Source organism: Castor canadensis, chromosome 13 (assembly GCF_047511655.1).
Source record: "Castor canadensis chromosome 13, mCasCan1.hap1v2, whole genome shotgun sequence".
NCBI lineage: Eukaryota > Metazoa > Chordata > Mammalia > Rodentia > Castoridae > Castor > Castor canadensis.
The window spans coordinates 7,661,105-7,685,734 of NC_133398.1; the positions used below are offsets into that span (position 1 = coordinate 7,661,105).

Genomic DNA, 24,630 nt, shown 5'->3' on the forward strand with positions numbered 1-24,630 from the left:
CCAGCTACTTATACCCACCCAGTCCATGGGATTTCTCTTCCCATCCTCAGTCTACAAAGAGTACATAAAGGCCCAAAAGGGGAAGCACCAGCAGGAAGTGATGGTGGGTGCCTGACTCCTCCACCTGCTGTCCCTCCAGCTGCTCATCCCTAGATCAGGAAGGCGTCCCACCAAGGCCAAGTGACACGCAAATAGGTTCAGGCATGAGTGAAAAGCATACAGTGCAAATGTAGAGGGCTTTTATTGAAGGCCTACTGTGTGCTGGGCACCAGGTCTGCAGGGGGCACTTCCATGCCCCTGGACTTCCCACTGCCCAGAGAAGAGGGAGGGACAGATGTCCAGCCAAGGAGAGGCCTGAGGTGGAGGTAGACGGGGGCAGAGGGACCCAGTGCTGAGTCCTCAAAGAGGGTGGGCAGGCTCCAGGGATCTGTCCAGCTTGAAACTGGAGGGTGAGAGTCACCCCTTCACTCCACTCAGGCTTTTTTTTTTTTTTTGGCAGTGTTAGGGTTTGAACTTACGGCCTTGGGTGCTCCACCACTCGAGCTTGTCCCCCAGCCCCTACCTGGGCTCTTAATAAGGCTCAAAGTGTCAGAAGCCTTTGAGTCCTGCTTTTTCCATGTGACCTTTCATGGGCTCCATCTCAAATGGTTTTCCCAAAGTGGGACGATTCCAGAGGACAGAGTGGCAAACAGGTGTCTGCTAGCTCCGTGGCTTCTAGTGGTTCCTGCTAGCAGTCTCCAGCTCTGCTCTTGGCTCTCCCACTTGGACCTGGTAGACAAGGCCAGGGAGAGGGCAGGGAGAGAGAAACAGAAAAAATTATAGTCACAACACCAACAGATATGGAGAGACAAAGCCAGACACAGGCAGAGAAAAGATAGAAAGACACAAAGCCAAAGCCAGAGTCAGAGAGAAGCCGGCTGAGAAGGTGGGAACATAGCCAGACACAGTCTCACCCTAGTAGGGGAGAGGAAGCCTAGACCACAGGGCTATGGCCTCTTCCTGGCCCTGGCCTTACCTACAGCTCATCCCGGTGGTGGGGATGGAGGCCGTGCCCACTGCTGCCAGCCAGATCCAGGCTGGGGCCACGCAGGGTCTTTTGAGAGCCAGTCCAGCTGATGAGGCGGCCACTGTCATCGTCCCAGGAGGACGATGTCTCTGTGTCACTAAGCCACTCAGCATCCCCTGCATAGTGGGTGGGAGCAGCAAGCAAGGGCCGGACAGAAAAGGCCTGAAGGTCCCTTGGCCAGAAATGAGCCTTGTACTGCTCGCTGTGAAACAGGGTAACAGCTCAGGTGGGTGGCTGTGGCCCCTCTTCCCAGAACCCACATCAGTCTTTCTCTGTCCTCCTCACGAGTCCTCACAGTGACCTGAGAAGTGGGACTTCTAGTATCCCCATTTTCCAGATGAGGAAACCGAGGCTCGGAATAGGGAGGTCACTTGGTTAAAACCTACATGGGCAGCACAGCTTTCACACCTAGCTGGATCTGACCCCTGGGCTGCTCTTGAGTGATCTAGAACAAGTGACTGGGCCTCGCTAGTCTCCATCTCCCTAACTCCCCAGAAAGGGGACTTACTGAGGGTACCCCTGTCTGGCTGACCCTACCCCGCCCCTCCCAAGTCTCACTTGGGGTGCTGGTCAAACATGATAGGCAGGAACTCGTCCACAGGCAGCATGCGATGAAGAGGCTGGGAGGCCAGTAGCTTTTGGGCACCTGCCAGGCTCAAGGCATATGCCAGCGTCCAGTAGGAGTATCCAGCCACCACAAGGCCTGGTAGCCCCTCCACGGTCACCTCTTCCTCAGGGTTCACCTGCTTCCGGCCAAGGTAGCTACAAGTGACGCCAAGGGCCCCAGGACTCACTGTAAGTCCTGGGGTGACCCAGCCCCCTCTAACAGAACCAGGTTCTTCAGGGAGGACGGGCCAGGACCCAAGCAGGAGAAAGCAGACTCCAGCAGCCCACCCTCTCCCTTATCCCGGGGCACAGGCTGCATACATCAGGTCCCACGGAAGGTTTTGTGCTACCACATCCTTCATCATCCTCTCCAGACGCCCCCGGAAGTTGCTTTCAAAGCGCACATCGTCCTCAAACACCAAGACCTGGGACAGGCCCTTGGCGACAACCTGGGAGACATGGGGGTAGAAGAGGGCTCTGCAATTTGAGCTATCTCTTCCTATCTGCCTAAAGCTGACAGACTGTGCCTGGCCTCAGCTATATTACACATGGTCAGCCCTGGCTACGTCACGCAGCTACTCTGGAGTGCTGTTTGCTGGAGCTCCCACTGCCTGGGAACTGATCTCTCTCACTCTGGAATTCACCAACCACTACCATATCCCAGGGGCCAATGCACCTTATCTCCAGGAAGGCCCAGGAAGGAAGGAGATGGATACTTGAGAGGGGTAAACGCTTATGGGGACACCAACAGGAAGTGGCAGACCCAGGATTTCAACCTGCAACTTTTGGGCTATAGGGGCCAGCTTGTCACTTCAGCCTCCTGAGTTTCCTGAAGGAAGCTGATCTGAGTGGGGTAGGAGAGACCACAGCCCCCAACATCACAAAGAAAACCTTTTTCTAACTTTGAAAAATGTGAAAAGCCCATGAAATTAGCTCAGAAGGTGTCAAACTTAAGCATGATCACTGAATTTGTTCAGGGATGGTTAAAAAAAAAAGCCAATCTAGGCCAGGCGCCAGTGGCTCACACCTGTAATCCTAGCTACTCAGGAGGCAGAGATCAGGAGGATCAAAGTTGAAAGCCAGCCCAGGCAAATAGTTCAAGAGACCCTATCTTGAAAAACCCTTCATACACAAAAAAACAGGGCTAGTGGAGTGGCTCAAGGTGTAGGCCCTTAGTTCAAGCCCAGAACCGCAAAAAAAAAAAAAAAAAAAAACCAAGAAACTAAACATAAGCTCACATTTACATATATACACTTTGGCCATGGTTGAAAATAAAAAAACAAAACAAGGAGAGCTGGGTGTGGTGACCACACCTGTAATCAGGAGGCAGAGGCAAAAGGACCATGAGTTCAAGGTCAACATAGACTACAAAGTGAGACCCTGTTGAAAAAAAAAAGGAAAAGTAAAAAAGGAAAGGGACAGTTTCAGTGCAGTCTCCTGGAGGGAGTGCCCTTTAGGGAATTTCCCAGCACTAGTGCTCAGCCCCTGGCTGAGGCTCCCCTGGCAAGTGCTGAGTATGTGCCAAAGCCAAGGCCTCCCAGCTCTCTCCTCCTGCACACACCTTCCTGCTTTGTCCAGTTTTCCTCTGCTTGGAAGGCTCTTCTCCTGGCCCTGACCCCTGGGCAGCATTGTCAGAACTGCCTGCACCTCTCCCTTCCATTGCAGGCTTGGTTCTCTCTTGATTTCTGTGTCCCCTCTTGGTCCCTGAGACCCCAGGAGGATTCCCCCTTGCAGGAGAGACACAATTTTCTTGTCCCCATGTCCTCAGAGCAGAACATGTTCTAACTCACAGCTGGTGCTCAGTACAGACTGCAGAATGGATAAGGGCACTGCTCAATGGTGCCCAGGACAGTGTTGGACCCAGAGAAGGTGCAAAGCTGCTGACCGGGTCTCTGGGAAAGTATTCATTCACTCACTTGTTCACCTGCGTGTATCTGAGCGCTGGGCACACAGCCAACCCCTGCTGTCCCTGGAGGGTATGGCCCAGCCGGCAGGCATCCTCACCTCTTTCCAGATGGAGTAGTGGCTGAGGAAACAGCCCACCTCGCCCTTGGTCAGTGTGCGGCCTGAGTAGGGGTCCTGGTAACCAGGAAGCAGGTCTACACCGAGGTTCCTGAGAACACTGCTGTTCAGCAGCCTGCAGGATACAGGCACAAGTGGGCGACAGGTGCTGGTACAGGCCACTTCAGAGGGGTCTCACCTGTTCATGTTTGAAATGGTCACCCTGGAGTCTGGTTTGAAGAAGGTTTCAGCCTTGTAAATCCATGTGGCACCACCTTGGGGAAGCCTTGCCTTACAGGAGTGGGGGCTTCCTGAGGAGGAAGCACCTGGGATGAACAAGCACCTTGGGCTGAAGCCCAAGCCCAGGATGGACATCCTGCAGTCAAAGAGCCAGGGGCTTGAAGCAAAGGGCAGGAGGCATATGAGCTAAGTGTCCCTGGTGGCTGCTGGAGCCTAGCCCCTGGATCCTCGGGGGAACACTGATGGACTGTGCCCACCCCACCCATGAAGGACCTAAGTCCAGCAGGCAGAAGAATCCTGAGGATGCCTAACCCTTTGGAGTGCTTGCCTGGCTAATCCTCACTGAGCTCTTAGGGAAGCCCAAGATGGCACAATTATTTGCCACTTATCCAATAAGGCTGACAAATGGAGGTGACATGCGAGAGGTCACACAGCTTAGGTAAGTGAAGTGCTGGAATTCAGTCCTGGAATTAGGCCCTGCACTGCCCTGACTCATCAGGCTGAGGGATGGCACCTTATCCTAGAACTCCCTGAGATAGTAGGATTCTGGTCCCATTGGATATCTCCTGGAACAAGAAACTCTTTCGAGCCAGGCACCGGAGGCTCACCCCTGTAATCCTAGCTAGTCAGGAGGCAGAGATCAGGAGGATTGTGGTTCGAAGCCAGCCCAGGCAAATTGTTCTCAAGGTCCTATCTCAAAAATACTCAACACAAAAAGGGCTGCAGAGTGGAGGAATGCCTGCCTAGCAAGCATGAAGCCTTGGGTTCAAACCTCAGTTCTACTGAAAAAAAAAAAAAAGCAGCTCATTGAACTCATCAGCTGTGCACACTCAGAGCTCAGAGAGGGACTCCATTATTCCCCCAGGCACCATTCCCAGAAGCCTCACCGGCCGTCCACAGCGTCTACCACCCGCCCAGAGATCTCCATCTCCCAGAGCGAGCTCAGCATGCGAGCTCGACGGTGGGGCCTGCGGGCCAGGCTGATGACAAAGACCTGCAGGAGGCAGACGGGTGATTGCAGGGGAGGCAGAGGAGTGGCCGTCCACCCCTCCACCCCATCCCACCCCATCCCACAGGCTAGAGTACTGACCTCATCAAACCCCATCTTGCTGGGCCTCTTTGGGGGCCGAGATACATGATCTGAGGCCTGCATGGGGGGCCCGTCCACTGCAAAGGGAAGCAGTTCCTGTTGACCACCCTGGACTCCTAGCCCCCCTCCTATTCCCAGCCCCTCAGCTAAACACCTGACAGGAAGGGCCAGCTAGGATCCCAGAATCTACCTGTCCCCATTGTACAGGTGGGGAGACTGAGGCTCTGCACGGAAAGGGGACTGCTCAGATCAAGGCACAAATTAGAGGAACAGCCAGCACCCCAAGCACACTTAAGTCTGGCCTAGGAAAGGAGCATGGAGGGGAGGCTGGGAACCATCCAGCAAGGGGCAGGACAGGCTCCCAGCCCTTACCTAGTGCTTCCAAGATCAGGTGAATGAAATTGACCTTCTCATCCTCCAGCCCCTGGTGGGACTTTACTGCCACGTTCATATACCCATAACGGTGTTCATTGCACACATAGACTGAGACCCCTGCAGAGAGAGACTGAGTGGATGCTGGAGTTGGGACAGGGCTCTCAAACCTGCCACAAAAGCCCAGGCCCAGCACCGCCAGTGATCTAAAGTGTGAGTCCTTTTGGACTCTGTTTTCCCTACATGTGGGAGTGGTTGCCCCAGAATCAAGGGAGTCTGTCTTCTGAGATGGTTCGTTTACTCAACAGACCTATCTAGGGGACTGCTGGATGCAGGGCTGTGTACCAAAACAGACTGGAGTCCCTGCCCTCGGGGGATCAAGGTGAAGAAGGAGCAGGCAAACTTCCGGCTGCCAGGAGCCCTGTGGCCCCGTCCCCGAGACCGCACCTGTCTGCCCATGCCTGCTGCACCACTCAGATGCCATCCTCATCACCACCACCTTTTGCTCAGACTCCTACTTTCCTCCCACACCCTCTAAGGCTCCCTCCACACCGTCTTCACCTGACAACCAGAGTGGCTTGTTCCCTCTCAGATACAATTATCCTCAGGAGCAGGCACGGAGTCTATTTAACAGCTAACCCCATGCCTAGCACAGAATGCATAGCCTTGCCCAGAGCAGGGGAGCAAAAGCTGGGTGCTAGAGCCTGAATGATGGAGATAAAACCACCCTTCCCTGAATTTCTTCCAAGTGCCTTCAAACCACCCCCCAAGGAACAATGGCTGCTACTGGAAGCCATGGTAGCAATGACCCCTGAGCTACATCTCTAGTCCTTGATAAGACTATTTTTTCAGGTCGGGTGCCAGTGGCTCACCCCTATAATCCTAACTACTCAGTAGACTGAGATCAGGAGGACTGTGGTTGGAAGCTAGCCCAGGCAAATAGTTTGTGAGACCCTATCTCAAAAAAAATCCATCACAAAAAAAGGGCTGGTGGAGTGGCTCAAGGTGTATGCCCTGAGTTTAAGCCCCAGTACCACAAAAAAAAAGACTATTTTTTTTTTTATCCTGGGCACAAAACAAAGGATTCTCCTCTCTGGCCTGGATGAACAAACTGCTTGCTCAGGTGCAAAACTTCTGGATTCAACTAACACCTTGAACTTACCCTAAACACCCGATAGTCTTCATGTCCTTGTCCTGCCCATGTCCTGTTTATATCCTCTGCAGACTTCCCCAACCCTGTAGTCTCTGATCTTGGGCTCTTCCTCAGAACTGGAATTTTCTCACCAACATCTACTTTGTAATAACTTTCATCTTCGTTTTTTTGAAACAGGACTGCAGATCAGGCTGGCCTCCAACTCATGATTCTGCCTCAATCTCCCAAGTGCTGAGATTACAGACATGCACCACGATGCCAAAATAACTTTCATCTTAAAATAAGCACCAGGCATCAGTGGCTCATGCCTGTAATCCTAGCTACTTGGGAGGCTAAAATCAGGAGGATCGAAGTTTGAGGCCAGCCTGGGCAAATGGTTTGCCCCATCTCCAAAATGACCAGAGTAAAATGGACTGGAGGTGTGGCTCAAGTGGTAGAGCACCTGCTTCACAAACATGAAGCCCTGAGTTCAAACCCCAGTCACACCAGAAGAAAAAGTAGTTCTCCTTTCTGTCACAGTTGTGATTGGTCATTGATTTGTGATGTACTTTGGTTGATGGGATTGGAGGCTCTAGTTGGGCAGAGATTGCCTGTTTTAATCACCAGTCTCCCCAGTGCTTATCACATGACAGGTGCTCCATAAATATTTGCATAATGAAGCAATAAGTGAATGTGTCACAATGGGGACAGCCAGAAGCACATCTAACCCACTAGGGCAGTGGATTTAAGAAAAGCATGACCCAATGGACAAACAGGAGTTGACAACAGGAAATGCAGAGCAGGGACGGACATGCTGAGCAAAGGGATCAGCAGGTGCAAAGGCTCAGTGGTCTCCAAAAATTCTCAAGAAGGGCTGGTCCTCACCAGCAGCCTCACAGGCATAGGCGAAGACAATGATGTCATCAAAGGGCCAGGTGTAGTTGGGATGAGGTGGGTAGAAGGCAAGCTGGGCTGTCCCCTCAGCCCATAGGGACACCAAGAAGGTGGAATGGACCATGGGGACACGGAAGCAGCCCCGGCGCTGGCGGTTCTTGGTGGGGAAGTACTCGGCTGTGCGGCGGTAGTAGCCCTGGGGAGGAGGATGCTCTGGACCAAGAGGTCACCACTGCTCTGGCCCACAGGCCCCAGAGCCTCAGGCTCTCTGCCTGCCAGCCCCTCCTCCCAGGACCTCAAGCCTTGCGAGGCTCCCCAACCCCAGCCTCACCTGGGGGGTGATCCCACACCAGAAGTTGGAGTAGTAGGTCTGGGAATCCAGCATTGGAGCCACCACGGGCAGCCCCTGCTCAATCAGAAGCCGCAGCGTCTGGTTGTTGGTCAGAATGTTGTCTGTGTCTGCAAACTTTGGTGAAGGGGGCGTGTCACAGGCTCCAGCCCTGTCTGGGCTGCAGCCCTCCAGAGTTCACTGTGTGGGAATTCCTACAAAATAGCTTCAGGCATCCAACAAGGGGTCCCTTGGAAAACCAGGTGCCGATGGCTCATGCCTGTAATCCTAGCTACTTCAGGAGGCAGAGATCAGGAGGATTGTGGTTTGTAGCCAGCCTGGGCAAATAGTTCACAAGACCCTATCTTGAAAAAAACCCACCACAAAAAAAGGGCTGGTGGAGCAGCTCGAGGGGTAGTTCAAACCGCAGTACCACAAAAGAAAAGGAAAGAAAGAAAAAGAAAAAGAAGAGTTCTCTTGGAGAAATCTATCTGATACACCTAGTAAATCTGTGTCTTCTAAGGACTCAGTCTGGGACACTGGCTCAGGTATTAGATCCAGAGGTTAGACCTGAATCTAAGAGATTAGGCTTAGAGCGTGGATGCAAAGATGTACTCTGAGCTCTGGTCTGGGGATCTAAGCTCAGTTTATACTCTAGGTACTAGCCTAGGAACTTAGGCTCAGTATATACCTTAAGATCTGTCTCAGGTATCCAGGATTAGTACCTAGTCTGAGCCCAAACATAGGGATCCAAGTTCAACAACTGATCTGAGCTCTGAAAGATCCAGCTTTCATGTGGTTCAGTCACACCAACACTGTCACAGGCAGTGACATCACCTCTCAGAAGCTCAATACTAAACTAGGTTTCCTTACCAGGATATAGTCAGCCCCCCAGTCCCTGGCAAAGGTCAGGGCTTCCTGCTTCAACTCCATTATAAACTGGTGCCTTTCTTTGGTCCAGTGCTTGGGACCCTCTTCATCTGGGTAGGACCTGAAGGGGTAAAGAGATGAGATGATCCCATGAGGTGGGTGCCTCTCCCTCTCTGCAGCCCTGGAGGCTGTGGCTCTGAGTTGCTCTTCAACTTCTAGCACTCATGTCTTCATATTACTACCTGGCTTCCCCCTCGGGCCTCCAGACCACAGCTGCATAGTCATCGCCTACAGCTGCCAGCCACTCCTGCAGCATCTCCGTGGTGTTGTCCACATTGTGGTCTGTGGCACACCTGGGGGCACAAGAGGAAAAAGGGTGAGGGGCTCAGTCAAATAAGGACTAAACTCCAAGATGGCCTTGACCCCAAAGCACCAACATTCTCAAAGCTGGCCTCTCCTGGGAGCAGTGGAGGGGAGGCAGGCTACAGTAGAGGGGCTGGAGGCAAGACAGCAAGGTCTCCATCATCATCCTGTCACTTGTATGTGATCTCAGACATGTCCCATCCTTTTCTGGGCTTCACTTTCTCCCTCTGTAACTTTAAGCTGCCCTGCCTACATCAGGCCAAGATGAAAGATGAGTGCATTGTGAAAGATGAACAGTGTCTTGCCTTCACGGGCCACACCACACCTGCCACATTCCCTGATTAACTTCCTTCCTTGCTGTGGGACCACAAGCCAGGCCCTGCCCTCTCTGAATCAGAACTAGACAAAAGAGTTGCTGCTTTTCTCTGTCCCAAGTCATAATTAGGATTGTGCCATGTTCTAAGCATCCTTGGAAATGCTGACCGGTCCTAGCTTTGTTACCATGGAACATAGTCTCCTCTTTCCTGGGGAAGGGGCTCCCTAATGGAGGTGAGGGGCTTAGCCCAGAGCATAGGTTTAGGTGATGCTGCCCCTTTAAGTCAATTCCCCAGAAATGAAGACTAACTACGTGTCAAGTCTTACAGGGGTGGGAACTAACTCCCAAACTGTGGTGATTGTGGGCGGCCTCCCCAGGCCACAGCCCCACCCCAACCCAGCTTTGGTGTTGTGAGGGGTAGTGTGTCCCCAGCCTCAGCCTGGGACTCCTCCCTGTTCTGTTTTTTATAGACAGGGGGTTGTGGCCTTGGTTCAGTGCCCTATAGGGATACCAAAGGGAAGATCCATGGAAGGGGCACTGCCCTTGGCTGACAGGACCAGCCAGCCCCTCTATCCAGAGTCATTGGCACCAGCCCAGTGAGAGGAGAATCAGTCAGACTCCCTGCACAGCATGGAGCAGGGCTGAGGACACCCCCACCTGCTCCCTAGGAACCTTCAGTCTGGCGGATCCCTGCCACGTTGGCCCCCAGGGGACTGCAGACATTCCTATCTGCTCCACTCCAAGTATAGCGGAGGACCAGAGGTTCCACTGGGGTGCAACTTGAGCTTTGAGGGTTGGGGAAAAAACAGCTGGGCCTTCTCACACCCAGAGGAGGCCCCAAGAAGAGGAATAGGGAAGGAGGGGTGGGGGAGGTCCCCGGTGGACCAATGGCCTCAGAGGTCTGTCCTTGCCCCGCTAAGAGTAGGTGCCCTGCCTGGGCTTGGTTGAGGAAGGCCTTCTGTGAGGGAGAAGCCAGTCCGGGTGGTGTCTGGGCGGGAGAGATGGGGCCGCCTGGGCGAGGGCCATCCTCGGGCTGGGGACTTGATGCCCAGAGGGTGTCCACGTCCGGCTATCTCACCAGAGGGCCAGCCTAGCCCGGGGGTAGTCCAGCCGCTCCAGCGCGCCCAGGTAGTGAGGCAAAGAGTGCTCGGCATTGCGGGCCAGGATTGCAAGGACCACGGCGGGCAGCGGCGTCTCCGCGAGGTCCACAGCCTGGAGCCCCGGCCCCAGCAGGAGCAGCAGCTGGAGCAGCGGGGCGGCGGGGATGGCGCGCATGGCAGGCGCTCAGCGGTGGCGGCCCCCCGGGTTCCCGGCGGCGGCGGGGAGGGGCGGGGCTGCCGGGGCTGGGCAGGGCCTGGAGCCGGGCGGGGCGGTGACGGGCCCGAGAGGAGGGGGCGTGCCTCTGCAGAGTGGGCCCCCTCACCCAACTAGGATGCCTGAATGCTCACGTGTCCTTTCCTCTGTCCCGACCCTGGAGGGCCGCTCCAGACACCACTCCGGAACAGTCTCTCTGGGCTGGAACCCGGAGGGACAATGGGAGGTGGGGGGAAGAGGGAGGGTCGGGGTGACGGCATCGGAGCCATCCAGGGGTGGGGGATCACTCGATCCCTCGCACCCTGAGCGTCCAGGTTCTGGAATCGCATCCCCTGATTCCTGACTTCCTGACCATAGCAGACGCGCGGACCTCAGTGGTACACCCGGATTGGCCTGCAGCCGCCTTCCCGGGGAACCCCGGCTCCCGCCCGCTCCTCCGCCCCGGGCGCCCTCTAGGGGACCCAGACCGGAACTTCGCAGACCAGCCAGGCGACGCGTGGGCCGGGGAGAAAGTCCCGGGTTGGGGGGCGGAGACCAGGTCTCCCTGACCTGGACGCACCATCCCGCGGCGGTCCGCGCCTAGTGTCTCCGCGCGTCACAGCCCTCGCCTCTGGCGCTGGCACCAGCACTGATTCAGTCCTTTAAGAGAGCAAAAAAAAAAAAAGAAAGTAAACCTCACTCAGAATCAGTGTAGGACTTGGGGAGCACCACGGGGCTGAGTTGGTGACCCAGCACCCCCTTAAAAAGCAGGAGACACAGTCTCCCCGAGAGCAGACCCGGGTCTTAGGACCCTGCTGGGATGCAAGGGAACCTCCAGCCTCTTTTAGGAAACGGACAGAAAAGGGAGGGCCCTGGAGGCGCCAGAAGTGGTTCTAGCTGGGTATCTGTCACTGGACCTCAGTTCATGTTCCCTGAGTCTCAGCATCCTCAAGGGGAAAATTTGGGCTGATGACACTGCCTACAAGGGAGAGTTTGCAAAGATTCCTGGAGAATGAACACATGGACACTAGTCCAGTTTCAAAGAAAGGCCCTGTTGGTTTGCCATCCCTCTACCTAGAAGGCCTACTTTTCTCCAGCACCTTAGCTTCTCCCTTAGCCTCTTCCTTAGGGTCAGAGAGGGGAACCATAATGATGTATACTGTCTCCACTGGGACAGTGGAGCCCAACAAAGAAGGGGGCTTACCTGGCAATGAGGCAGCACATGGGTTACTGAACCCTGGACCTAATCTCCAGTCTAGGTCCAAAGCCTCCACCAGGCTCCATCAGGTCACAGCTTCCAGTTGGGTTAGTTCCAAGCCAGTGGCCCTGAAATGAAAAAGTTCCATGGGGGGTTTGGAGGGATACAGTAGTCCCCTCCCTTGCTTGGTAGCCTCTGGCAAGAAGGTACTTCCAGTCCCAGAATGGGGATTCCTTTCTAAAGCCAAGCAATGTTCCCTACCTGCCCCTTCAAAGAGCCTCTACCTATCCTATTGGTGATGGGGTGCTGTGGTCTGAATGTTTGTGACTCTCAACTTCATATGTTGAAACCTAGTCACCAATGTTATGATAAGAGATGGGGCCTGCCGGGTTGGTGGTTCACGCCTGTAATTCCTAGCTACTCAGGAGGCAGAGATCAGGAGGATCCCAGTTTGAAGCCATCCTGGGCAAATAGTTTGAGAGACCCTACCTTGAAAATATCCAACACTTTATAAACGGGCTGATGGAGTGGTTCAAGTGGTAGAGCGCCTGCCTAGCAAGTGTGAGGCCCTGAGTTCAAACTTCAGTACCGAAAAAAAAAAAAAAAAAAAGAAGGAAAGAAAAAAAAAAAAAAGAAAGCCTGAGGGAGGTTTGTCCTTCCTTCCACCACATGAGGACATGGCTAAAAGGCACCATCTATGAGGAACAGTCCTTCGTCAGACACCAAATATGCTGGCAGCTTGATCTTGGATTTACTGGACTCCAGAACTGTAAGCAATAAGTTCCTGTTGTTTATAAATTACCCTATCTAAGGAAATTTGTTAGAGCAGCACAAACAGACTAAGACAGGGAGCTCCAGAGTCTTCTGCCTAGGGTTCTCATCTCTCCCAGTGCACTGACCCTTCTACTCCCTCCCTTCCTTTTCTCCTTCCCCAGTGGCCCAGTCATCCAGTCCATCACTGATTCCCATGTCCCAGGGTTTTTCCATCATCCCTCCCTGGAAAAACCCTATAGCCATCTTGCCTTGGGGCAGGTTGGAGCCTAGGCAAACTCCTGATTGTCACCCTCAGTTGGACTCTAACCTAGCCTAGCAATCTTGTTTCCTGAACTACTGTCCCCTCTCTCCAGTGTCATTTCAGATCCCCCCAGGCTTCCCAAGCCTCTACTCCACCATTCCACCTCCCTCCCACCCCAAGGATCTCCCTGCTACTTTTTAAAGAAAAGACAAGCCATCACTAGTAATTCTCAATTCTAGCCCAAAAAATTTTCACACATATACTTCTGCCCCCAACACAAGCCAGCTTCTGCTCTTCTAGCCTGCTACAAGAAACATCCTCTCCTCACAAAAGAACTGCTCCAGCCTCCATACCGTGGTCTCTTTCCTGTGTCCTCAACCATCTTCTCTTCTGGATCCCTCCTTCTAAGGTCCAAAGGACTTGAATCTTCCCAATTTAAAATAGGAAAACAGCAACGTAAGATTTCTGCAAGGCCCCGGCTGCAGCCGTCTCTCTCCCTTCGAACTTCTTAAATGGAAAATCAATACCCTGCTCCTTGTGTCACTTCCCTTCACTGCTTGACCCCACGCTAAGTCTGCCCCCCGTCCAGTGTCCTCTAGCCACTCCCCCCCAGTGGATACTTACTTCCTCCTCACATGTCATCCAAGAGGGCTCAGCCTCTTTTAGCAGCTGACTGCATGCACCACTCCCTCTTTCCAGAAACCTGACCTGTCCAACTGCCTACTTGGATCCAAACTCCACCTGCCCAAAATAAAACCCCAGTCTTTCCTCCAGTCACTCTAGAGATCAGCATCTCTGCTCACCCAGTCCCTGTGGTGAAGGCCTGGCTGTCTCTTTCCCTCACCAAGTCTCACCTGGGCCTGGCTGGACAGCCCCTCCACAACTCCTGCATATTTCCTTCTGCGCTGTCTCTTGCCTAGCCCAGGGCTTCAGCGTCACACATCTGGACACTACCCTTCCTTGCACCACCGCCACCAGGCTTTCCCCAGGAAACCACTCTGCAAAAATGCCTGACATGGTACTGCCCACCACCCTCAGCTCAGTGCTCCAATCCCTCTGCGGATTCCCCAACCCTTCTGCTCTCCACTCACCCCTCATTTTCTTCCCCAGCCGAATTGGACAATTTATAATTACCAGAACACTCCAACATGCTTTTGAACTTTTTTTTTTTTTCAGAAGTGGGGCGTGAACTCAGGGCCTATACCTTGAGCCACTCCACCAGCCCTTTTTGTGAAGGGTTTTTTCAGGATAGGGTCTTGTGAACTATTTGCCTGGGCTGGCTTTGAACCGCAGTCCTTCTGATCTCTGCCTCCTGAGTAGCTAGGATTACAGGCATGAGCCACCAGTGCCTGACCCATTTTTTTTTTAAACACAGGGAGACAGGGTCTCTCTGTGTAGCCCAGGGTGGCCTGGAACTCACTACATCCTTTTGGTAGTGGTGTTGTTTTGGTACCCCTGCATTGGTCTTCCCCTTCCTAGACAACTTGTACATTACATAGGCCTTGAAGTCTCAGCTTGACTTCCTTCCTCTGGAAAGCCATCCCTGATGTCACATCTGGCACTCATTCCATTATATGGCATCCTACATGACCCATTCACTCAGCAGATACTGAGCACATGCAATGTGCAGGTGGAACTCTAGGTCCTGAGGATACAAATGTGCACAAGCACCTTAGGATGCTGAAGAAGACAGGTAGACAGGAAACTAGTTCACCCAAAAATCGCAGATAATTTCAAGGAATGGTAAATGCTATGAACAAGTTAAACAAGTGAACAAGAATTGAGAGCAGCTGGGTGCCAGTGGCTCACACCTGTAATTCTAGCTACTTGGGAAGCTGAGATTGGGAAGATCAGGGTTCAAAGCTAGCCCAGGGAAATAGATCTTGAGACTACATCTCCAAAATAATCAGGGCAAAATGGACTGGAGTTCTTGCTCAAGCGGTAGCATGAAGTCCTGATTTCAAACTCCAGTCTCATGAAAAAAAAAAAAGTGGACTGGACTGAAGGTGTGGCTCAAACAATAGGGTGCCTACTTTGTAAACATAAAGTCCTGAGTTCAAATCCCAGTGCTACCAAAAAGAAAAGGTTAAAAAAAAAAAAAGAAGAACAAAGTAGCTGGGAGTGAGACAATGCTTAGATAGAGAGGTCAACAAAGACATTTTGGAACATAAGGAGGTGTGATTCAAGGGAAGAGCTGAAGAAAAAGTGTTCCAGATGGAGGAACAGGAAGTGCAAAGGGCTTGAGGTAGAACAGGCAAAGGAGCCAAGTGTGACTGGAGCAAAGGGAGCAGAGCAATGTGGGAAAAGAGGAAGTCAGATAGGTGAGCATGGCCAGTCACCCAGGGCCTGGAAACCAGGGCAAGATTTGAGATTTTGGTTCTTTTTGGTGCTGGTGATCAAACCCAAGGTCTCACACAGGCAGAGCACATGTTCTACCACTGAGTTACACCCCTAACACCGCTGTGCTTTTTTTGTTTTTGTGATACTAGGGTTAAACTCAGGGCCTCCCAGTTGCTAAGTAGGTACTCTACCACTTGAGCCATGCCCCCAGCTCTTTTTGCTCTAGTTATTTTTTGGATAGGTTCTTGTGTTTTTGCCCAGGTTGGCCTCCAAATGTGATCCTCCTATCTATTCCTCCCACATAGCTGGAATTATGAAAATGTACCATAATACCAAGCTTACTTTGTTGAGATGGGGTCTTGCTAATTTTTTGCTTGGGCTGGCCTTGAACGTTGATCCTTTCAATCTCTGCCTATCTGAGTGCACCAACAAGCCCCATCTCTCCTTGGTTTTTTTCTTTTTTTTTAAAGTGTAATGGATAGGAAAACATTGAGGGAGTCTGCAGAGGAATTATATGACTTGTGTTAAAAATTGCTCTGGTTGCAGTTCAGAGACAGATGTGGGGCCAAGGATGGAAGCCAGAAGACCCCAGCACAGGGAGAGATGATTCTGGTTGGCTGAGCTGAGATGGAGGCAGAGGCCACAGGCCTTGTGGGACTGGATGTGGGAGAAAAGAATGAAGAATTGGGATGGCTTTCTCAACTGGCTTGGGTGGGATTAACTAGTTATTGAACGAGGAAGACTTGAGACAAAGCAGGTGGAATGTGAAAACCAGGCCCTGTTTTGGACTTATTTTGAGTTGCCTTTTGGACCTCCAGGTGAAAAACCACATGTTAGACAAGACCCATCTGCTCTGAGTTCTGAGGCCAGGACCTTCATCCTTCCATCCTCAGCCCTAGGATGGGCTCTCCATAGAAAAAAAATGCGGTCATTGATGGAGTGGTGTACTCTCACACTTTTTCATTTTTCACCCCCTAAAATAATCATGAGACAGACATATTTTGCAAAGATAACATTGGCCAAAATCACAGAAATGCAAAGTCTTAGCCCCACCTCCACCCTATGCCTAGGGAATCAGAAACTCTCGGGGAGTGGAGATCAAGCAATCTGTTTGCTTTTATTTTATTTTGTTTTATTTATTTTGGGGCTGGGGTTCAAGCTTAGGGCTTCGCACTTGCAAAGCAGGCACTCTACCACTTGAGCCATGCCTCCAGTCCATTTTGCTCTGGTTATTTTGGAGATGGGGGTCTTGCAAACTATTTGTCTGGCCTGGCCTTGAACCACAATTTTCCCAATCTCAGTCTCTCAAGTAGCTAATTATTTTTACCATTTTTTTTTGAGATGGATATTTGTCATGTAGCCCAGGCTGGCCTTGAACTTGTGATTCTCCTGCCTTGGCCTCTTGAGTGCTGGGATTACAGGTGTGTATCGCCATGCCAAGCTCTTTAAAAACAAAACAAAACAAAAAAACAGCTAGGCGCCCATGGCTTACACCTGTAATCTTAGCTACTCAGGAGGCGGAGATCAGGAAGATTGTGGTTTGAAGCCAGCCTGGGCAAATAGTTTGTGAGACCCTATCTTGAAAAAAATCCATCACAAAAAAGGACTGGTGGAGTGGCTCAAGGGGTAGGCCCTGAGTTCAAGCTCCTATACCACAAAAGCAAGAAAACAAAAACAAAAAAAAAACAACAGTGTTGAGGATAAAACCCAGGGCCCCCACATGCTAACCAAGTGCTCTACCACTGAGGTACCTCTAGCCTTAAGCCATCTGTTTTAACAAACCTTACAGGTAGTTCAGATGCAGGCTAAAGTTTGAGACTGCTGTTCTTAAGGCCTCATTCTCCGGTTCATATAGGGTACACATCTGGAAAAACAATTATTGCTGGGGGCCTATCTGGCTGAGTAGGGTCCGGGTCGGATTCCACCAAGATTTACTTGCTTCCAGGGTTTCTGCACCTCAACATCCTCCAACCCACTCAACCACTGCAGTTCTGGACAAAGCCAGGTGGTGGCGCCAGCCCCCCAGGCTTCACTGCACAAGAACCCCTGCAAGAACTGCCCCCTTTCCAAGGCCCTCATCCACTGAAGCCTGAGTTCCAGCCACAGGCGGTACAGTATGTCCTTCACCGGGGAGAGGGATGCTGAAACTGGCACAAATAGGTCCTTTGGTCAGAGAGAAATTAAGGATGTCAGGCTTCTGGGATCTGGAGGTCAATAGCCTAGGTAGGCAACTCTGGCCCAGTGCAGTCTGGCCACAGCCCCATTAACCCTCTGCCTACCCTTCCCAGCCTCATTTGAGGTCCTAGGTGCCACTTCCCTGGCAAGGGGTAAGGGCAGCCTGCAGGTAGGTGCCCCAGAGCCCAGATTGGGCTCCAGTAGGGAGTCCTCATGGCCTGGCAGCCACATAGGCTGGAAACTGGGAACCAAGGCAGGAAGGATTATGGTATGGAGCTCTTACCAGCTGCCAGCTTCCAGACTCCTGGGTTGGGGGCTCTCGGGCCCCTTTCCTGCTTTGTGGCCAAAGAAGCCCAAGATCCTGGCCAGAGGATGAGATGTTGCCTTGCTCAGGCTCAGGGTGCAGCTCAGAGGATGGGAATTCAGGAGACCAGTCTGGTCACCCTCTCCACCCCTGGCTCCAGGGGACGCAGGGCTGAAGTGAGGTTCCCCCCTCCCCTATATGATCCCCTGTCCCTCATCTTTCCTACTGGAGGGAAGCCTGGAAGCCCTAGATCTCATCTTGATGCACCCCTGCATAGTCTGCTTAGACTTAGCATATCCTGGCCTCTGTGCTAGGAAAAGGCCCACGCCCCTCTCATCTCCAGGGGTCCACCCAACACCCACATGCTCTGAAGGACCACCCTTCCCTTCTTGGCCATGTCATCCTCTTCCAGGACCCCAGATGTGGAGCTGTCTCCCTCTGAGACTTTGCCTCTGCCCTCAGGAGACTGGGACCAGGCCAGCTGTTTTCCCTGGGTAGCCAGCTGTTTAGCCCATCAGGAAGCAGCCCTGGCTGCTCTGTTAAAATCGTTGCTCTGCTGCAGCGTGGCAGCCCTGCTGGGCCAGGGCCCGGAAGCTGTTAACTCCTCATGTCCTGGCGGTCCTTCTGCCTCCCTGCCCTCTCCTTCTGCCTTCCCCAGACCCCCTGGAGTAGCCTGTCTCAAGACTTCTAGAGACCCCAAGAAGACCAAGTATTACTGTCTCCACCCCCTCAATGACCTCTTACCACTCCCTCCAGAGCCTGGTCCTCAGGTGAACACAGGTGAAGTCCAGGTTCAAAGGGATGTCACCCCCATTCAGAACAATTATAATAATAATAGCTGTCCTTAACTGTTTGTTGTGTGCTATGCATTGTGCTCTTTTAAATATGTCATCTAACTTCATTTTCACAACCCATGACCTAGGAAATACTTTTATTGTACAAAAGAGGAAAGCAGGCAACCAAGACAGGGAGAGTCTAAGTCACATGCCTGAGCTCACTTGGTTGGGTTTGTAATCTGGTCAGCCCACCTTTCTGGTCAGCGCTGGTGGCTCTGGAATTACCCTCAGTGTTACTGTTTTAATTTCTTGGAGTCCCGTGACCCAGGCCCTCTTTCCTGAGTCTGGGCCTCAGGAGCCCTGTCTATGAAACAGGGCAACCGATGGATGGAGTTAATGCTACCAGCCCTGGGTGTTGAGTTGGGTGCTAGGCCAGGCTAAGAGCACAACAATTTCCAGGCAATTTCCAGGCTGGTGGCTGTGGTTGGCCTGGGCTAGGATCCCAACTTTGCCGTCCTGCCTTGCTGCCTGGCTTGGGGTAAGTGACTACCTATCACCCTTTCAGCTCCAGAGGTAGAAGGTGCAAATGAGAAGGATGGCTCCTAAGTCCTTGTTTTTGTATGGAAAGGATGGGACAACACAGGTATAGTGGTAGCCCAGGGCCTAACACCAAGGATGAGGTGGAAATGCCACCTCTTACTAGTAAGACTGTTAACCACAATGTGGAAGTAGCTGAATGGTCCATGTCCACCAAGAGCTGTTGCTCATGTGTTACTTGTGAACGAATGGGCCCCAGGCCAGGGGTCCCCACATGGGGAAAGCAAACTGGGAGAGTGCCACGGTGTGCCCAAGATCATGGTTAGTAATTGTCTAGGTGGAGCTGAGGGGCACCTGTCCATGAATCTCCTGAGGCTCCCTGCTCTAACTATGCACCCCTGTGCCTTCTCCTGAGGCCAGAACCTGGTTTAGGGAAAAGACAGGGGAACAGAGACAATCCCAGGGCTAAGGCAGCCCAGAAGGTGACTTGACTGTGGCTGGGTGGGATCTCAGGGTCTGGGAACGACCCCTCAGGATGCAGTGACCCGTGCGTTCCCCCTTTGTCCCCTCCCCCCTGCCCACCATGGGTCAGTTCCCTGGTCCCAGCCTAGACATCTGGAACTGGGGCAGACAAAGGACTGCGGAAAGGGACAATAACCTTCTGTCCATTTTCAGATGCCGGGCCGGGCTTGGCCAGGGCTGGGGGCCGGAGCCCCGGCGAGGCGGTGCCAGGCCCCCCGCGGGCAGCGGACAATGTTGGCAGTGATGGAGAGGAGGCATTTCAAAGCGTTTTGTTCCCGTTGACCCCCTCCCCCCAACATCTCGCCCCAGCTCGGGGTGAGGCCCCAGCCCCACCCCCAGCCACCCAGACCCTGCTCTGGGCGGCTTGGGGACCGGCCACATTCTTGACCTCAGGGGAAAAGTTTAGACTCTTTGCGCCCTGGGCAACAATAACAGTGTCACAGACCTGATTTAGGAGCAGCACTTACCATTACAAAGCAGCAGACAAAAGAGCCGGGGCTGAGAACACGCCAGCCTCTGCTTCTATTCCACCAACATTGCTCACTTCTCTCCTGGGTTCCAACCCAATAGATTGGGTGCCAGGCCCGGACTCTGGGCACACTGGAGGAGGAGTTGAGGTGGGCAAGGGGCAAAAAAGACAGGGGTCCACTTGAGAGTCAGGGGTCTGAGAGATACTTCCTACCCTACCACCAATTTGCTATGTGATCCTGAGCAAGTCCTTTCCCACTCTGGGCCTCAGTTTCCCTATCTTAAGAAGGAGGCTAAACTACAAGGCTAAAAGAAGGAGGCTCTCATTTTGTGGATGGGTTGGGGATGCACCCCTAGAGTCCCAATGACTAAGGAGGCTGAGAGAGAAGGATCCCTTGAGCCTGTAAGTTTGAGACCAGCCTGAGCAACATAGTGAGACCCCAAACTTAAAAAAAAAATAAAGGGCTGGGTGCAGGTGGCTAGCCTACAATCCTGGCTACTCCAGAAGCGATGATCAGAAGGATTGTAATTAGACGCCAGACTGGGCAAATAGTCCGAGAGCCCCTAACTTGAAAATACCCAACACCAAAAAGGGCTGGCAGAGTAGCTCAAATGGTACAGCACCTGCCTAGCAAGCATGGGGCCCTGAGTTCAAACCCCAGTACCAACAACAGCAAAAAAGTGATGATGGGGAGAGGAAGTATTTATCATAGAGTTCTGGATGCTTCATAGGTGCTTACTTAGCCCTTTCTGGCCTTCACCCTTATCAATCTCACAAAGCAGGTGTCTAACTGACCCCACTTTACAGCTGATAAACTCAGGCTCAAAGTAGTTGAGTTACTTGTGCAGGGCCACACAGTCCTCCTGAGGTTGGAGAATCAAGACTCTGAGGCTAGGCACTTCACATTTGACTGTACTCCAGTAGGAAAAAGAGTGAAGCCAGGAGGCAGCTGCCCAGTGGTAGACTCTGGGTGGGAGGGCCTCCCCTCCCAGCCAGAAGGCTATGAATAAATAAATGTCTGATTATCCCCAGGGGGAATTCCACCCTTGGAGCAGGTGCTTTAAAAAACTAGATTGATTCTTGTCTGTGAGCAGAGGTTGGCCTGCGTGGATACCCAGATGCAGGAGACTGGACACAATGACCTCTAGTGGAGAGGCTGCTTCAGAATTAGAAGTAATACAGAACAGTTTAAAGGACTGAGGCTCTGGAGCCAGGCTGTGGGTTTGAATCCCAGCCCTGACTGTTCCTGGCTGTGCATCCACTGGCAAGTTACTTTAACTCTCTGTATCTCCATTTGCCCATCTGTAAAACTGAAGCCACCCTGTAGGAGCATGGTGACCAGTCAGTGAGGTACAAGGAAGGCCTCGGAACAGAGCTTAATGCAGTAAGGACAGCCTGTTTCTACTTGGCACAGTGCTCCTAGCCAGGACACCTAACAGTAGAGACCACTTTGGGATGCTGTGGCATGCCTTTGACTGCCCAGCATGAGAGACTATGATTAGACACCAAGAGGAAGGGGGTTCCTACTCTCCAGAATTTGTAAGGCAAAAGCCTTTTCAAGGAAAAGCCTTTTCAAGGAAAGTCAGAGGATACGTGGCGACATGGCTACCGGCAGGGGTTGCTCCTGCTTCTAGGCTGGGGCCTGGGTGTGGTGCCTGCAGCAGGGACAGAAAGGGAGAGGTCTGAAGTACTGTCCAGACTTCGCTCTCCCTGTCTATCCACCGGCTTCTTCTTTTTTTGGCGGGACTGAGGTTTTAACTCGGGGCTTCACGCTGATAAAGCAGACACTTTACAGCTTGAGCCACTCCTCCAGTCCATTTTGCTCTGGTTATTTCGGAGATGGGGATCTGGCAAACTATTTGCCCAGGCTGGCCTTAAACCATGATCCTCCAGATCTCAGTCTCCCAAAATGCTAGAATTACAGGTGTGAGCCTCTAGCACCCAGATCCAATGGCTTCTTAAATCCAAAGGGACTGAGCTATATGTGGAGAAAGAAGGAAAGAGGTGACTGAGCTGGTAACCTCAGCACAAATGGAACCGTCCTTAGCATGCTAACCCCAGCTCCACTTATTTGCTGTTCATTCAGGATGAGTTGCTGCTTCTCTCTGAGCTCATTCCACAAGTCTTTAGAACCCAATGTGTTAAAGAAGTCTCTGTGATTCCACCAGTCTCATCCAAAAGCAGCTTTGGTGGGGCACAGTACTGCGCTCCTGCACTCCCAGCTTCTCGGGAAGCTGAGGAGGGAGGATCGCTTGAGCTCACAAATTTGAGGCTAGACCCTTCTCAAAAAAAAAATAAAGTTGGCTTGGCATCCAGAGGTCCTACACCCCAGACTCCAGCCCTTCTTGTCTTTTCTCATTCCCAGACCTCACCTGCAGCTCCAGTATGTCCCTTCATACTCACCAGGGCAGAACATCTTTGGGTCCCCCTCAGCCCAGGAGATAGATGGCACTGGTGTGGTGTCTCAGGCACCAAGTGACTGCCCACCCAGCACCTGCTGCCAAGAAGGACTGGCCAGGGAACCCTCAGGTGCCAGACCGCCCATCCAAGGCCCAGATTTTCCTGGCATCTCTGGGCAGCAAGGGCATTGGCTGGGGGGTGGTTAGAGGGGCAGGGAAGAGAGGAGCAAAAGAATCTCCCAGAGGGCTTATACCCACCCAACAATATTGACCCACTCCCTCTGGACACGGCAGGCCAAAGGTCCAAGAAGCAGGGGCTTCGGAGCTGGGAGAAGCTGATGGGTGGCTGAACCCACCCAGTTCCCCCAGTCCCAAGGCCAGCAGGGCCCACACCAAGGTGTTTGCTTTTCCTGTCTCCACACTGGCTCCATTCAGAGTGGCCCATCCCACCCTAGGCCAGCAGCCAAGGAGCCAAGGCACCAGGGGGAGAGATCACCGCCCAGACTCCCTCCTTCACTCTCTTCCTGTCATCCTCACTACTAGAACAGGCAGCCACAAGGGCCTCCTAGTTTCATGGGGACTGGAGTGGGGGGCCCACTCCAGAGAAGACGAGAAAAAGGGAAGCTGAAAGGAAAGGCTGGAGTAAAGAGAGAAATGAGGTTGGGAGACAGAAGAGGGATGTGGAAGGAATGGTGGGAGAGCTGGGCCCCCAGTGGAGGAGGTCCCTGGCTTACAGGACTGGAGGGACAGAATGTGGAGCTAGTGGGGCAGAAGACTGGGTCAGGAGGCAAGGAGGGCCTCTACAGCTGGCCCAGGGCCTCACTCCCTAGCCAGGACAAGGATGCTGGGAGTTCCTGATGCCCACCTGAAAACCAGCCTCCTCCTCATCCCTGGGACAGGGGCCCAGCTGGGGGGTTGCGACCTGGTCTGGGGCCAGGGGAAGGAGGAGGGTGAAAAGTTTCCCCAAGTCAGAAGGCCATGGGGGAGGCATCTCAGGGAGTCCCGCTCTTTGCTCTCTCTGACTGTCATGTTGGTACATAAAGAGGGTAGAAAGGTCAGATGTGGCCTTTCAGGCCCGTGGGAAAAACTCTGCCCATTTCCCTAATCCATATTTATTGGTGTGAGACACTGGGGTGGGAGGAAGCCCCTGCCCCCACTTGGCGCCCCAGCCAGGCCAGGTTAGCACTAAGAACAGGCTCCATGTCACCCAAATCCTACTCTTTTGTCTCCAGATTGGCTCCAGAGTCCTCCCCCTCCCTCCTCCTCTTTGCTGCCCCACACCCAGATCCCCTTGGGGTTGCCAAGCAACCGTGGAAGGGTAGCTGAGATATTTTCTTTATTACAACCAAAAGCAAGACAGCATCATGGCCCCAGGAGCGGAGCAGTGGGATTGGGGGAGAGGGAGCTGGTGCTCTGGGAGGATTATGCTACCCCCATCTCCTATGGGCATTAGCAGTGGGGATACAGAGCCCAACTGAAGGTGGAAGACAGAACAGAATGGTGGTGGTGAAGGTGTGGGAGGAGTGCACAGACATTGATCCAGTCTAGGCAATGCCAGAAGTCAAAGTACTGCTGAGACCCAGGTCCAAGTCCCTCACCTGTCACCACCCGCTGTGCCATCTGCACCAAGTCACTTCTCTTCTTTGGGCCTGTATTCTCCTTGATCAAATGGGAATACTAACATGTACTATCTCATTTAATCACCACAAAAACTCATGAAACACTGCTTTTTCCCATTTTACTGATGAGGAAACTGGCTCAGAGATGTGGCCTCATGTGCCTTAGAAGATAAGTGGCAGAGGTAAGATTACTAAGCCCCGACCTTTTTTTTTTTTTAATAACAGCTTTATTGAGATATAATTTACAATTTGCTCATTGAAAGTCTACAATTCCATGGTTTGTAATGGTTTCAGAATTGTGCCACCTAAAACCACAATTTTACATTTGCATCACTCTGAAAATGGTATCCATTAGACACTCCCCATGACTTCCCAACTTCCCTTCCTCCCAATCCTATATGACCACTAATCTGCTTTTTGTCTCTACAGATTTGTCTATTCTGGATGCCATACAATAAGTCATATAATATGTCTGAATCTCAATCTATAACTTCTGGCTCCTACTTCATTGGGTGCCACGGTAATGAGTATGAAGTGGGGGGTGTACTAGTTAAGAACTTGAACTTTGCAGTTAGACTTGGGTCTACAACCTAGCTCTGCTCCTCAGTCCTCTACCTGGGAGTGGTTGCTTCTTCTCTCTGGGTCTCAGCTTCCTTGTCTGTTAAATGGAGAGAGTGACAGCATTTCTCTCACAGTGCTGTAGTA

The 24,630-nt window shown here is 52.5% G+C and overlaps 1 protein-coding gene across 12 annotated transcripts; it reads right to left on the reverse strand.

The window, feature by feature from the left end:
* Positions 1–217: 217 nt before the first annotated feature.
* Cercam (cerebral endothelial cell adhesion molecule) lies at positions 218–22,728 on the reverse strand. Of its 12 annotated transcripts, XM_074053099.1 has the most exons (18): positions 22,311–22,728; positions 19,906–20,038; positions 17,583–17,660; positions 16,907–16,988; positions 11,776–11,897; positions 11,142–11,231; positions 8,842–8,952; positions 8,603–8,720; positions 7,733–7,867; positions 7,393–7,597; positions 5,376–5,495; positions 5,004–5,080; positions 4,801–4,907; positions 3,677–3,809; positions 1,994–2,121; positions 1,625–1,828; positions 1,016–1,268; positions 218–768 (listed from the first exon to the last, which is right to left on the reverse strand). In XM_074053099.1, the coding sequence occupies exons 5-17, from the start codon at positions 11,793–11,795 to the stop codon at positions 1,016–1,018; spliced, it is 1,701 nt and encodes a 566-aa protein (XP_073909200.1). In that variant the 5' UTR covers positions 11,796–11,897; positions 16,907–16,988; positions 17,583–17,660; positions 19,906–20,038; positions 22,311–22,728; the 3' UTR covers positions 218–768. The 12 variants fall into 12 exon arrangements, with proteins under 12 accessions (XP_073909200.1, XP_073909202.1, XP_073909198.1 ...); XM_074053101.1 differs by lacking the exons at positions 16,907–16,988; positions 17,583–17,660 and having other exon boundaries at positions 22,311–22,404; positions 22,565–22,728; XM_074053097.1 differs by lacking the exons at positions 16,907–16,988; positions 17,583–17,660 and adding an exon at positions 13,138–13,210.
* Between the last annotated feature and the right edge of the window lie 1,902 nt (positions 22,729–24,630).